At 33.4% G+C, this 15152-nt stretch overlaps 1 protein-coding gene across 1 annotated transcript in view; it reads left to right on the top strand.

The window, feature by feature from the left end:
* Window positions 1–2309, top strand: part of LOC111597164 (stromal interaction molecule homolog) — a 135006-nt gene extending 132697 nt beyond the window's left edge. Inside the window, exons 4-7 of the mRNA XM_030223747.1 lie at window positions 1128–1243; window positions 1315–1487; window positions 1551–2142; window positions 2199–2309. Of these exons, the coding sequence (XP_030079607.1) occupies window positions 1128–1243; window positions 1315–1487; window positions 1551–2142; window positions 2199–2290 (973 nt within the window). The 3' untranslated portion in view covers window positions 2291–2309. The remainder of the gene's footprint in view (window positions 1–1127; window positions 1244–1314; window positions 1488–1550; window positions 2143–2198) is intronic.
* Window positions 2310–15152: the final 12843 nt, after the last annotated feature.

The following is a 15152-nucleotide window of genomic DNA, read 5'->3' as shown; positions in this document are numbered from 1 at the left end:
ATTGTCTTGCAGAAATATGCAATTTTCAACAGCCAGACCCATGTTTCCAATGACTCCTCCCAAATTTTCTTGCAGAATTTTTAGGTATTGCTCCTTACGCATTATCCCATCGATTAACAGTAAGGGCCCAACTCCATTTGTACAAATACAGCCTCAAACCATTATGGACCCGCCACCGTGCACCGCACTGTATTTGCCGATTGGACTGTGGGATTCGTAGTCCAATACCACGATCGTCTGTCTGACTTAAAACAATTAATTTTAGTTTCGTCTGACCAAATAACCTTGAAAAAATTTTTTTAGCATTGTTTAAGCTTAGTATTTGTAACTTACGGCATCCCAATCAGCTAGAGCCCAATTTTCGTGCATTATAGCAAAGTTTCTACGCAAACTAATGTGCCTTTTAGCTAGAAATGGTTTCTTTTTTCTTTCATTGGCCTTAAGCCCCAATCTGCCGAGACTGCGACGGACTGTCCACTCACTGGCATTTAAATTTAACACACTAGCCGCTTTTATTGGCGTAAAGTCGCGATTGCCTGTAACTAAGTTAGCCAAGTGGCGCATGTCACGTTGGCTTAAAAGTCGCGGTCGGCCTCCTTTATTGATTTCAATGTTTTCTGAACTGTTTTTTTTTAACACTGCACAGTCATGTGGCCAACATCAAATTTATTAGCCACTTTCCTAACGGATTCGCCCCTATCAATAATTCGATTATTTCCTTTTTCTTTTCATCAGCCATCATAATTATTTTGCAAAATGACTTAAAATGATCAAGGATTAGCGATTTAAACGAAAACAAATAAGCTTTAATGGTAAAAAAAAGCTTTGAAACAAAAGTAAATAGGTTTTGCTCTGTGAGTGCAAAACTGTAACATTTGACTTTTTTTACTCTTTGCCATTGTATTTCTCTTATCGCTAATAAAATGTCTTCAAATTTATAGATAAAAGAGCCAAATATTTCACTAACAAAACAAGACTATGATCATAATCATGCATAAAGTATAAAAGATAATACAGACCGTTGAAGTGAGAACATTGAACATGTGTTACAGTTTTGCTCGTCAGTGTATATATATTTAAATTAAATTCAAGTATTATTTTAATATTGTTAAAATGATTTGTTTTAGACTGGCTGTAAATAATCTACATTACGTGAGCAATGTTTTGGGTATAAAAGACCCAATACATAAGCAAAAAATTTCGCTTAAAGCTATGGATGTTGTTCTCTTTGGACCGCCTCGAGGTAGGTGCAAATAAAAGTTTGCACGTTTATTTTTATAGTTGGTTAATAGTGCGCTTCATTATTATTTTCAGAAACGGGTACTCGCTGGAAGGACTATATTCTTGTCACTCTTTTATTGAGTGCTATAATAGGATGTTGGTATGCTTATCAGCAAAATAAAAATGCTAAGCGACACTTGCGTCGAATGGCGCAGGACATGGAAGGACTACAACGGGCAGAACAAAGTCTGCAGGAAATGCAAAAGGTACTTTACGGCTTTGCTGTTCTGAACATAACCAGATATTTCACATTTAATCTGTTAACTTAGGAATTAGAACTAGCTCGCATGGAGCAGGAAAATGTTGCAACGGAAAAAATGGATCTTGAAAGGCGGCTTAAAGAAGTGCCTTCACCGAGTTCGTCAAGCTCAGATCTAGAGGTACAGCAATTAAAAAAAGAAATTGAGATGTTACGCAATGAATTAACTCGTGCTGAATACGAGTTGGTGGATAATTGTTGGACCCCACCCCAGCAGTTGCAGTCATGGCTACAATACACATATGAGTTAGAAAGCAAGAATCATCAAAAGAAACGTATTTCTGCGGAAAAGCAACTTCAATCCGCACGGGAAGCATGTGAAAAGTTACGTAAAAAGCGATCAAGCTTGGTTGGCGCGTTCGTTTCAACGCACGGAAAGAGCATTGATGATGTTGACCGCTCTATTGTTGAAGCACGTAATGCTCTTGGAGAAGTAACTAACGAATTACAAGAGCGCCTTCAACGTTGGAAACAAATAGAAACATACTTAGGATTGAATATTGTCAACAATAACGGATTATCTTACTTAGAAAATGTCCTTTATGGTCGTAATGGTGGTATTAACAGTATTGTTGGTGTTAATTCCACAAAAGGATCTAGAGGTAAGGTTCAGCTTTAAATGATATTCAAAGTATTTCTGAAATGTCTCTATTTGTAGCAAGGATCTCTTGCAGCACCGACGATCTAGACGATGAATCAGTCCAAGGTAAGATGCATTTTGAGAATTTTTCACTGCTTGCAACGGAGTAACGTTGTTACGTTTGACTGGCAAGACAGTACAGGAAAAATCTCCATTGCGGGCCCAGTATGTGATTGACCAATGGACATATTTTTAAACATTTTATCATGTGTAGCTATTTCGTTATTACTTACAACCATAAACCGATATTTTACTATTAAGAAAACCTGCCGTAACTTTAAAATGGGCTGTCATTAGGACGATATATTCATATAAAAAGAAATTTTAATATATGTATTTATGCAAATGTATGCATTGATTTGTATATATATATTATTTTTTGAAATATTTTGTTCAATTCTTAAACTTCCTAAATGTCATAATAATAAAACTTAAGTGGCCAATCATTTGTTCCACGTATATAACATATTTAGTCTGTATATATATTTTCCTATGAACTATTTAATTACTTCCATAATATAATGGGAATATTTTGTGTTTCTATTCTATATATTATATTACGGTAACATATTGGATTAATGTCTATATTTATCGAATTAAATTTCAAAAGTGGTATTGTCAATGTAAAACGTCAAACTATTGAATGCCGCAAACATTATTAATACATGTATGATGATTTTTTTTTGTAAATACAGATATGTTTACGTAGGGCAGTTAAAAATAAATTTTAAGCTTAACAATAAAAATCATTATATTATACATTTTAAGCAGAATCAGAGATACGATGTAATGTGAATTTATGCTGTTTCTTTTCAAACCATTAATAAATACATTTTTCAAAAGGTCGGGCTTACCTTTTTTATAAGCAAACACAGCACAACAAAGAATCCAAAGCAAATACAATTTTTTTAAAGAACAAATATCAATTAATAATACAATGATATACAAATAAAATAAATACTCATATAAGAAAATATATTTATAATTTTATTGTATATATATATATATATATTTATATATATATATATATATATATATTGTACATATTTGTTTCTGTTTTACTCTTATATACATATATGTAGAATATATATATATATTTAAATATTGTATAATTTAATATATGTATATAATAGTAAAATATTATTTCCATCTGCAAATTTTCGTGAATTTAGTCATATATTAATGGCCTGAACTACAGTAAAGTATTATGATTTTACCGTAAAAGAGCCACCACGAACGGTAAAGACAAGTTCGACATCCGTAATGTCGTTTACTGAGCTAAAATTATTTATAAATATGGTCAATATCTTTATTATTACCTAAGTTTTTAAATTAACAGCGCAAACATGTCATACTTCATAATCTAATACATTAGTTATATATATATATTATTAGAATAACACATAATTAACAACGGTGATATAATATTAAAAACACTAGGTATCTGTATGAAAATTTCGATAACGTAAGTAAACGTGTGAAAAACATTAAAAAACACGTTATATCACATATGGTGTTCAGATCAAATACACATTGAAATATATGTGTGCGCTGTTTTCTTCCACATTACAAGTAAATTAATTTCTTCGCGATTGAGACTAGCCGTGTACTCGACGACACAAAGAAAATCTAGAGTAAGTAAAATTTTTTTGTATGTAGCCACGTTATCATACGCGCATCGAACTACTGTGCAAAACTGATTTAATTCCACCCTGTCACACATAGGTCCTGATCAATTCGGCAACCACTCGGCGATGCAAACAGTGGATCCCGATAATTAGAAATGGCCAGACATTTTTGACTACTTACTGTTTTACGATCAAAGATACTATGAAGGTCATCAATGGTTATTGTTTAATATCAGCTTTGACTTGAAAGTTTGTTAATATTTGATTTTCATTTATATTTGAGTTGTGTGGAAAAAAATATTTGGAATTAATTTAGGGAACAGCATTTTTACGAATTATGTATTTAATTTCAGATGCAGATCAGTTATCGTTGCTGTCAAACTGACCTTTAATGCTAAAAATCAATTTAATTAAAGAACTACAGACCGTTCAGAATAGACTACAATAATAATTTCAAGTTAATTATGTACTCAGAGCGCCTACTGCAGGCTGCACCTCCGGGCCTCTGGGTAAATTACTATAAGGCGCCTCATCTCATGAGCGGGACTAGTTTTGCATTTGGCAATGCCCAACAATTATAAATCAATATAACTTTATAAATTCATGGAATGAAACTTAGTAAAGTCCCATAATCATTGCTAAAATCGGGTAAGACATTTTTGTGCGTTCATATAGAAGTCTGCAATCTAGTAATCTGAACAATCAAAAAGTCCCCGGCCAGATAAAATATTCCTAGTCGATTGACTACGTCATCGAAGGCGATGTCCATTATCCACAGGAATTTTTAAACATCTGAGCCCTTTGCCGCCACACGAATTGATATTTCAACTCGGCATTCCACGCATGGTTTTGAGAATTTTACAAGCAATGCAATGAGATTGCTTCCCAAGGTGTTAAAAGACAATTTAGTTGTTGTCGATTGCGAGTGGAAAGAAAATAACAAAAAGGTTTAATTGTTTCAGGGAGACTTAGTTTATTTATTTATTAACTGAAATATTTTCTTAAGAGCTAAGTATATACACTGATGAGCAAAACTGTAACACATGTTCAATGTTCTCACTTATTTTATTATCACGTATTATCTTTTCTACTTTATGCACGATTATGATCATAGTCTTGTTTTGTTAGTGAAATATTTGGCTCTTTTATTTATAAATTTGAAGACATAAATTTGATTAGCGATAAGAGAAATACAATGGCAAATAGTAAAAAAGTCAAATGTTACAGTTTTGACCTGCAAATATTTTTAAACAAATATTTTTATGAAATTTTGTTTAATAACGGGTCCTCAACCCATTTGATTTTTTGAGGTTGTTTATGCGGTTTGGCATACTTTGCGTGTAGCGTCGCACCATTTCAGGTGGAATCGAGTACCAAACTCTCTCCCACTACTCCATCGTGCCATTTGGAGGGGTCGCATGTCTGGAGATTGCGGTGGCCACTTCATAGTTTGAAACTTTTGGTTCAATAACCAAATGGGATGTGTGCCTTTGGTCATTGACTTGTTGAAAAATGCAATTTTCAACAGCAAGACTCATGTTGCCAATGACTCCTCCCAAATTTTCTTGCAGAATTTTTAGGAATTGCTCCTTACGCATTATCCCATCGATTAACACTAAGGGCCCAACTCCATTTGTACAAATACAGCCCCAAACCATTATGGACCCGCCACCGTGCACCTCACTGTATTTGCCGATTGGACTGTGGGATTCCTAGTCCAATACCACGATCGTCCGTCTGACTCAAAACGATTAATTTTTGTTTTGGCATTGTTTAAGCTATTTGTTTGTAACGTATGGCATCCCAATCAGCTAAAGTCCAATTTTCATGCATTGTAGCAAAGTTTATACGCAAGCTAATGTGCCTTTTAGTTAGAAATGTGTTTTTTTCTTTCTTTGGGCTTAAGGCCCAATCTGCCGAAACTGCGACGGACTGTCCACTCACTGGCATTTAAATTTAACACATTAGCCGCTTTTATTTGCGTAAAGTCGTGATTACTTGTAACTAAGTTAGACACGTAGCGCGTGTCACGTTCGCTTAAAACTCGCGGTCGGCCTCCTTTATTTTTATTTATTTTTTTTTTTTAACGATGCACACCAAATTTGTTAGCCACTTTCCTAACGGATTCGCCCCCTAACAATAATTCGATTATTTTCTTTTTCTTTTCATCATAATTATTTTACAAATTGACTTAAAAAGATCAAAGCTGAGCGATTTAAGCGACAGTAAATAAGCTTTAATGGTAAGAAAGGCTTTGAAACAAAAGTAAATAGGTTTAGCTTTGCGAGTGCAAAACTTTTAATTCTTTGTCATTGTATTTCTCTTATCGCTAATCAAATGTCTTCAAATTTATAGATAGAAGATCCAAATATTTCACTAACAAAACAAGACTATGATCTTAAGCATGCATAAAATAGAAAAGATAATACCGACCATTGAAGTCAGAACATTGAGCATGTGTTAGTTTTGCTCGTCAGTGTAGCAGCAGTACCACTAAAATATACGACAGAGAACTGTTATATGTACACTCATATACCGATAATCCCAATTTATCTGGCCATTCCATTCAAACCAATGAACTCCATGTTGGACTCCTGCGAGTCCAGAAAATCAATTTATTTTCTGCCAAAATTAAAAACATCAAGTATCAGGTTCAAGAAAGCTCTAATCAAATAAAGCGGTATCAACGTTGTCAGCTCCAGAACAGTAACAGTAACTAAAACTTTCCAAGATATTGATTTTTGCGTTTTGTCAGAAATGGCCCTTTTGGAAATAGGTATATAATCTATATGTTTTCGTTTCAGGGTTAATGTCACAATTTTCATGTCTAGCATCAATAATATTTAATAAATAACAGCACATTTACAAAAGACTAGGCGTATCCAAATTTTTATGTCAATGAATACATAAGCTTAACAGTAACATATAGCATAGAAAAGAATACACGCATTTGAATATGTGTACACACGTATAGCAAAAATGCGCTTGGCGCTGCTGACATGTGCTTTTTCAAACTGTCAAACGTTTTGTTTAATAACTTCTGTTTTACTTAATGGATTTTAAAGACATTTTCAGTGTATGATCTACATATTCTATTGGTTTGAAAATGCAAACTCCTTTACTATTGGCCCTATTTTCTACTGAACTTAAATTAAAAGAATTGAAGGAAATTTTTAACAGGTATCCAAAATCCAACAAAAATCAAAATTGCAGAAAACATACATAAAACTAAATTTAACATTTGGAGGCTCTAGCTTTTAAGACGTACGAAATATAACTTGTTAACTGTATTTCGATCATGTTTTTATTCGAGAATACAAACAAATTCGCGTGCTTGAATTTCAAATATCAATCAGTATAGGGTATACATATGTATTTGTACAAAGTCTTAGCTAGGAATGGAACTTTCGTCTTCTTAGCTACAAGTATCGAAAATTTTACTTTTACCATAATACTCTATTGTCAAGTTGGCCATATTATCGTCAGTTAAAGCATTTTACAAAAGCTGAACGTGGAAAACTTATGAAATAGCGGTTTATAATCGAGAGTTCCAAGCAATTGATGTAGCTTTATCATCTCCAACTAAACTTACCTATCGCATCCAAAGTATTTGAAAATTTGAAGTATAGTGAACAAGGCCCTGAACTAAACTGTTATAACCCCACTTTCGTCTGTTAACGCAATGGCTAATTTGCAGCTTCAAATGATCATGTATAAGTTAACACATACGGTTAGCGACAGTTAATGCCTTCTGGGGCGTTATAATGATCGTGCGATCAGACTCAACATATTGCGACATTATTAAACGTCAACAACATTCATATGCGCTGGCTACCCGAAATATAATCCGTTTGAGTGAGAGTTGTGTCAGCTCTTAAGTGACAAGACTAGCATTAGTTTAATTCCGACCATAAATATAGACCAGATCTAAAAAACCCCGTCACTTAAAATCTAACTATTATACTTAACACAAAAAATTATTAAATAAAAAAACCCTCGGGCGTGTAAAAAATATAAATAATAACGGAAAGTGCCAACAAGACCTGTACAACAGAGATTATCAGCGTATGTGATAAGCGGCCAATGATAGAACAGGAACTATCAACGCTTCATCAAGGTAACCTGACAACGATAGAGTACTATGATGAGTAAAACTATAACAAAACTACAATGACATATGACGTTACTTTGGCTGCCTTAATGAAAAATACAGAACGGATAACCCAGGGCACAAAGTAATGGCTCAGTACAGAAACATGATGGACTGATGCTAATGACGTGGCCACTTCGTCAAGATTTAGACAGCCTACACAATACCACGCAAAACAGGATTACTTACCATTTCAAAAACAGAGAGCGAAACAGGCCCAAAACAGCAAAGAATAAACAATATTGTGGAAGAAAAATACCAATATAGCAAACACGAATAAGAATATGATAATACGGTTAAGGCTGATTTAACAGATATTAATGATGAAGCTGCACAAAGAGATGAGGTACATATTTCAGAGATAACACCCTGCTACCATTTGTAGAGCGAACGATAGTAGGAAGAGCCATAAAACTGCTAATTGACACAGGGACCTCGAAAAAGAAATGCTCGAAGCAAGAACCGCTGTCTCTGCAGACCCTAAGAAAGTCTTACCCTATATCAATATTTTCGCAACTACACGAACTGAAAACAAAGATCCAATATACTCAAAGTTATACCCATACCCGATGGGGGCGTCCGATTTCGAAAACTCAGAAACTAACACCTTGCTGAAAGAGGGCATAATTAGGCCATCTAGATTTTATATTTATTCGTTGTGGGTGGTTGATAAAAAAGGAACTGACGATAAAGATACGAAACAACATCCATTTCTGTAGGAAACGGGAAGTATGAGTTTTGTTCCATAATTTTTCAAAGAGCTCTTGATGATGTGTTCAGGGAAAGCATTGTTAAAACGTGTTATGTTTACGTTGATGACGTAAGTATTTTTTCTGCACAACTACAAAGGAACACGTTAGGCACATCGCTTGGGTATTGAACAAATTATATGACGCAAATATGAGCGTTTTTAAAAGAACAGTACTAATTTTTCAAACAAGAAGTAGAGTATCTTTGACTCGTAGTCTCTCGAGGCGGCATTTCGGCAAGCCCCAGTAAAGCTAACGCAATTAAGTTTTTGCAGCCGACAAACTTATTTCATGTTAGATCATTTTTGTGTCTATCATGATATTATAGGTGCTTCATAAAATATGATGCCTCAATAGCTAGACTGCTGACAGAAATTTTAAAAGGAAAAATGTCAAAATCAGTGCTGCACGATCAAAGAAAATACCAGTTAACCTTGAGGAAAACCAACATCTGTCATTCGAGAAGCGAAATAGTGTTCTTGTTTCCGAGGACGTTTTATTACTCTACCCCGACGATCAAAAACCATTTGACTTGACGACTGACGAAAAGGCATACCACACATTTTTCTGACAAACAATAATTGTTAGAGTTAGTAAGAGTTCAGTAAATAAGAACATAGTGAATGCAATCGTGTGTGAACTACCAGTTTTGGCGTTTATCCAGAACAAACTTGTGGAAACATTCCGGACCACAAAGTTCTGCTACACTAAACGAATGGTCATTGATGTTATTGATAAAAACGAGCAGAAGGAATAATAATAGTCGCAGAACTTAACAGAGAGCATAGGGCAGCTTAAGAAAGCGTAAATCAGAAACTACAGGACTATTTTTTCCAAAGATGACTCGTTTAGTAAACGAAGTCGTACAAACTGCCAAGCTTGTAACAAAACAAAGTACGATCGTCACCCTCAGAAACAAATGAATAAAATTAAAAATATAAAAAATAAAATAAAAAATAAAGTAGGAGAAATCGTACATATTGACAACAAAACTTTTTTTAACTTGCATAGATACATTTTCAAAATTTGCTATTGTACAACACATAGCGTCCAGAACAATAATATACATAGAACTATCAAGCGAAAATTAGCCCTCATAAGTTCTGGTACAATTAAGTAGTTATTAAATAACCACTTCGATGTCCAAATAGCAAATGTCCCACTATTCCATAGCACATTAAACGGGCAATTAGAAAGATTTCACATGCAGAAATTGCTCGGTGTTGCAAAGTAGAAAAACATCTGAATGATACGGTTGATCTGATACTTCAGTCAACAATTGAATACAACTAAACAATTCACTCTTTAACCAACAAAAATCCCGTTGACATAATAAATTCCCTTACGCCAGAATTCGATGCAGAGATAAGGGGAAGGTTAAAAAGGGCCCAAGAAGTTCAAATAAGAAGGTTGGGAAATAAAACATTCCAGGTAGTCGAAAAAGTCCTTCTTAGGTTTAACAGGAGGTTAGGTACTAAACTTACGTCCCTGTATGATGAGAAGGAAATGGAAGCCGACTTAGAAACAACGGTTCTCATTAGAGGGAGGGTAGTCCATAAAGACAATTTAAGATATCAAAGCTCTGTTATTTGATACATTCTTACATTTTATAATTAAATATCCAAAACCTAGCTTAGTTTGTAAAAAGTCATCCTACCCTGTATTGGAACAGTAACATTCTGGCTATTGGAAACTGCAATGCTACTATTATATCAACGTTATGCAAAGAAGTAGACTTCGCTACATGCGCCCAACAACTAAACGCTGTCAACACCGCACACTGCATCACTCGTCCCAGCCACCTCAAACAAATAGTAGTGGTGGACGATGCAGTCATCATAATCAGTGAAGGTGCTGCTACCACGTTTTGTGGCATGGAAAGGATAATCCACGGTATATTCCTGCTAACATTCGACGATGAAGTAAAAATAAATGGGTCTTTGTTGCGGAACCCGAAAGCCACAGTACAACAACTTCCTGGTTCAGCGTCTTCAGTTGTTCGTAAAATCACTGGCCAACAAGAAGACCTGAGTCTGAGTCTGGAAACCAAGCAAAAGAAACGTGAAGGCTAGAAATTTAACTTCTCTATAGGGACAGCCCTCATCTTAGCGAGGCAGCAGTTAACTCATTTGGCCAGCATTATTAGTGATCGCTCTGCATGTTGAGACATACTTGCGCGTCAATAATTCCGATAATAAAGATCGATAGATCTAAATATAATAACATATATATATAACGTATATACATGTATAAAAGTTCATAGAACCACATGCGAGTATATATTTCAAATTTCAAGTCTTTAGCTTCAATAGTGCCGAAATGGTGCATATTCATACAGAGAGTCGGACGGGCAAGATTGACATTGCACAAAACCAATATACTCATTTCATTTTGGAATAAGTACAAAATCTTAAAATAATAATATTCAGACTTCAGAATGTATTTTTTACTATTATTATATATTATGTGTCTGTGTGCAGCCGGGTTGTGAATTAGATAGCTTTTATATTTTAGATGATGTTAATAATTAACTTATATATAATAATTTATCCAAGACTAATTGACCGATATCAAAAAATTTTTTAACTTTTAGAAACGTATTATTCCTGATGAACATAGGTAAGAGAACATTTTAAAAACGTTGGGATCCGTATAGTAACTTTGATAATAAATATATATAATAGAGAAGAAGAAGAGAAAATTCATACTGACTATTTAAACTGAGGGACAAATGTATCATCTTATAGGTAGTCTTTTTCCACCATCGACAATAATTGTATATATATTTCATTTCAGAGACCAGCTATCGTTACTGCCAGCTATCGTTGTTAAAACTGTATTACCTAATGAACAAAAGTCAAAACTAAAACTTTGATATATAAACCACTTTAAACATAATATAACCTCTAGTCGAGTAAATTATGTTATACAGATATTTGTATCGCTTTTTTATAGTATCCAGAAAGGAATTCAATATGCTACAATTCAAAATAGACTTCAACTATATACACTGACGAGCAAAACTGTAACACATGTTCAATGTTCTTCAACGGTCTGTATTATCTTTTCTACCTTATGCATGATTATGATCATAGTCTTGTTTTGTTAGTGAAATATTTGGCTCTTTTATCTATAAATTTGAAGACATTTGATTAGCGATAAGAGAAATACAATAGCAAAGAGTAAAAAAAGTCAAATGTTACAGTTTTGCACTGCAAATATTTTTAAACAAATATTTTTATTAAATTTTTTTTAATAACGGGTCCACAGCCCTTTTGATTATTTATACGGTTTGGCATACTTTGCGTGTAGCGTCGCACCATTTCAGGTGGAATCGAGTACCAAACGTCCTTCGTTCTCTCTCAAAACTCCATCCTGCCATTTGTAGGGGCCGCATATTTCGCAAGCTGCGATTTCAGATGGCTCCATACATTTTCTATGGGATTCATATCTGGAGATTGCGGTGGCCACTTCATAGTTTGAAATCTTGGTTCAATAACCAATTTTTCACCAAATAGGATGTGTGCTTTGGGTCATTGTCTTGCAGAAAAATGCAATTTTCAACAGCCAGACCCATGTTGCCAATGATTCCTCCCAAATTTTCTTGCAGAATTTTTAGGTATTGCTCCTTACGCATTATCCCATCGATTAACACTAAGGCCCAACTCCATTTGTACAAATACAGCCCCAAACCATTATGGACCCGCCACCGTGCACCTCACTGTATTTGCCGATTGGACTGTGGGATTCCTAGTCCAATACCACGATCGTCCGTCTGACTCAAAACGATTAATTTTAGTTTCGTCTGACCAAATAACCTTGAAAAAAATTTTTTAGCATTGTTTAAGCTTAGTATTTGTAACTTACGGCATCCCAATCAGCTAGAGCCCAATTTTCATGCATTATAGCAAAGTTTCTACGCAAACTAATGTGCCTTTTAGCTAGAAATGTTTTTTTTTTTTCTTCAAATTTATAAATAAAAGAGCCAAATATTTCACTAACAAAACAAGACTATGATCATAATCATGCATAAAGTAGAAAAGATAATACAGACCGTTGAAGTAAGAACATTGAACATGTGTTACAGTTTTGCTCCTACCTACCTACTTACCTACTACGTTAGGTATACATAAATATAAAGTCTATAGTTTTTGTTTAGGAATGTTCATATGGATAGATAAAAACACAGGCTAACATGTGTTTATGGTGGAGAATATGTATACTTATTACATCAACTTGCACAAAATCATTATATTCTGAATTTTAATTTCAATTTTATTTTCAATTTGTCAGGATACAACAAATTCTAGCATAGATTTTATGTCATATGAATGTGGCTTTATTTCTGCTATGATAAATAAATTGATTAATGAATCCGTCAACTTATAAAGCACACCAAACAGTGGTTGTCTTTTTGTGTAATTGTGCTTCGACAAAAGCTTAGGGATTATCATTATTCTAAATATGACAATTCTACTGATTTACGTACCCATTTAAATTGTCGTAGTGCACGATAAATTTGTTTAATAGATCTATTATTTTGGTAGAATGTCAACAATTTACGAGTGTTGTAACTCTGAAAACAAAAAGTCAAATCAAAGTCAACAAAAAGCAAATAAAGCAGTGTTGCCAACTTAAAGTTTTAAACTTCTAAAAAAGCCCTTTATGATACAATTTCTGTGTCTTGATCGAAAATTAAGAAAATTATTAATTAATGCGAAGAAGAAGAGAGATTAATACGCAAATAACAGTATTTTAGAGGGAGCTTTATTATAAAACTGATTTATAAGTGTTTTAGATATTTTGCATGTATTCTATAATTATGTTAACATTTATTTGCCATGCGTTATCTATTAAGACAATTATAAAATTAATACGTATTGTTAGCCACTCATTTAATAAAAGATATCCAGGCATCTCTCGAGACTTTTTTTTTGTAAAATTGTTTTTCGGCATTATACATAGGAAAATTCGCCACAAACATTGAATATTTTTAATTACTTCGCATATTATTAAAAATTATGTTTGAACATGAAATTACAGCGAATGTTTTAATCTTTCAATCAGAAAACATGCATGTATGCAAATTTGACAGTAGTGTTGTTAAAAATAACAAAAAAACATTTAATGATTCAATAAATCTAAAATTACCGCCAGCTACTATTTTACAATTTCTTCAGCGTTGTATGTTTGTACAACGCCAGAGCTTGCGGGAAAATGGCCAAATTGGCAATAGACAGTCGTGACTATGGGATATCTTAAAAAAAAAAACATACGAAACGACGTCAGAATTCGAACCAACGTTCGCTACGCATCGCGATACAAAAATAAAAAAAATATATATAGATATATGTATATAAAAAAACTTCTAGCCTAGCCTCGAGCTCCGCCACTGCACTTCTTGTACAAAGTTGGAAATCTCAGCTTAAGCTGCAGCTGAAAGCACAATTTAATCGCAATTTCGATTCTTCGAATAGAAAAGAATACACACATTTGAATGTATGTGAGCATATATATAAGAAAAATGCGTATGCTTGACGCTGCTTGACATTTGTTTTAGCAACTTTTCCAAATGTTTTGTTTAATGAATTTTTAATGTTTTGTTTAATGAATTTTTACTTAATGAATTTGAATGTAATTTTCAGTGTTTGATCTACAAATTTTATTAGATTAGTCAAAATACAAACTCCTTCACTTATTATTATATTGAACTTTATTTTGTACTTTAATTTAAAGAGTTGGGGTAAATTTGGAGCCGATATCCAAAATATAGCACAAATAAATTTTGTAAAATATATATATAAAACTAAATACACAAATGTTTTGTTTAATGACATACGTTTTACTTAATGAATTTGAATGTAATTTTCAGTGTTTGATCTACAAATTCTATTAGATTAGTCAAAATACAAACTCCTTCACTTATTATTATATTGAACTTTATTTTGTACTTTAATTTAAAGAGTTGGGGTAAATTTGGAGCCGATATCCAAAATATAGCACAAATAAATTTTGTAAAATATATATGTAAAACTAAATACACAATTTGGAGGCTCTAGCTATAAAGCCGTACCAGATATAATTTAATAACTGCATTTCAATTATGATTGTATTCGATAATAATAAAACGTAAATAGTTATAGAATATTTGAAACAAACTATAAACAGGGCAGGGACAGGGCTCAATCGACTCAGCTTGTCGTTTTAATCAAGTTCTGCCTGTTACATACATTTGCCAAAACCATTATACCCTGTTTTCCGATTTTCAATGGGATCAGGGTATAAAAAATAAAATATATTTTTGGGCATAATGAGAAAATTGGCTTATAGAATTTTACAAATGCTGATTATGGATAACTTTTGAAATAGCGGCTTATAATCGATAGTTTCACGCGCTTGATGTAGCTTTATCATTTCCAACTAAACTTACCTATCGCACACACAG

The sequence above is a fragment of the Drosophila hydei genome, unplaced genomic scaffold, assembly GCF_003285905.1.
Source record: "Drosophila hydei strain 15085-1641.00,03,60 unplaced genomic scaffold, DhydRS2 tig00000271-arrow-arrow-pilon, whole genome shotgun sequence".
NCBI classification, from domain to species: domain Eukaryota; kingdom Metazoa; phylum Arthropoda; class Insecta; order Diptera; family Drosophilidae; genus Drosophila; species Drosophila hydei.
Note: the sequence above shows the minus strand (reverse complement) of the source record. Positions and strands in the feature narration are given on the sequence as shown.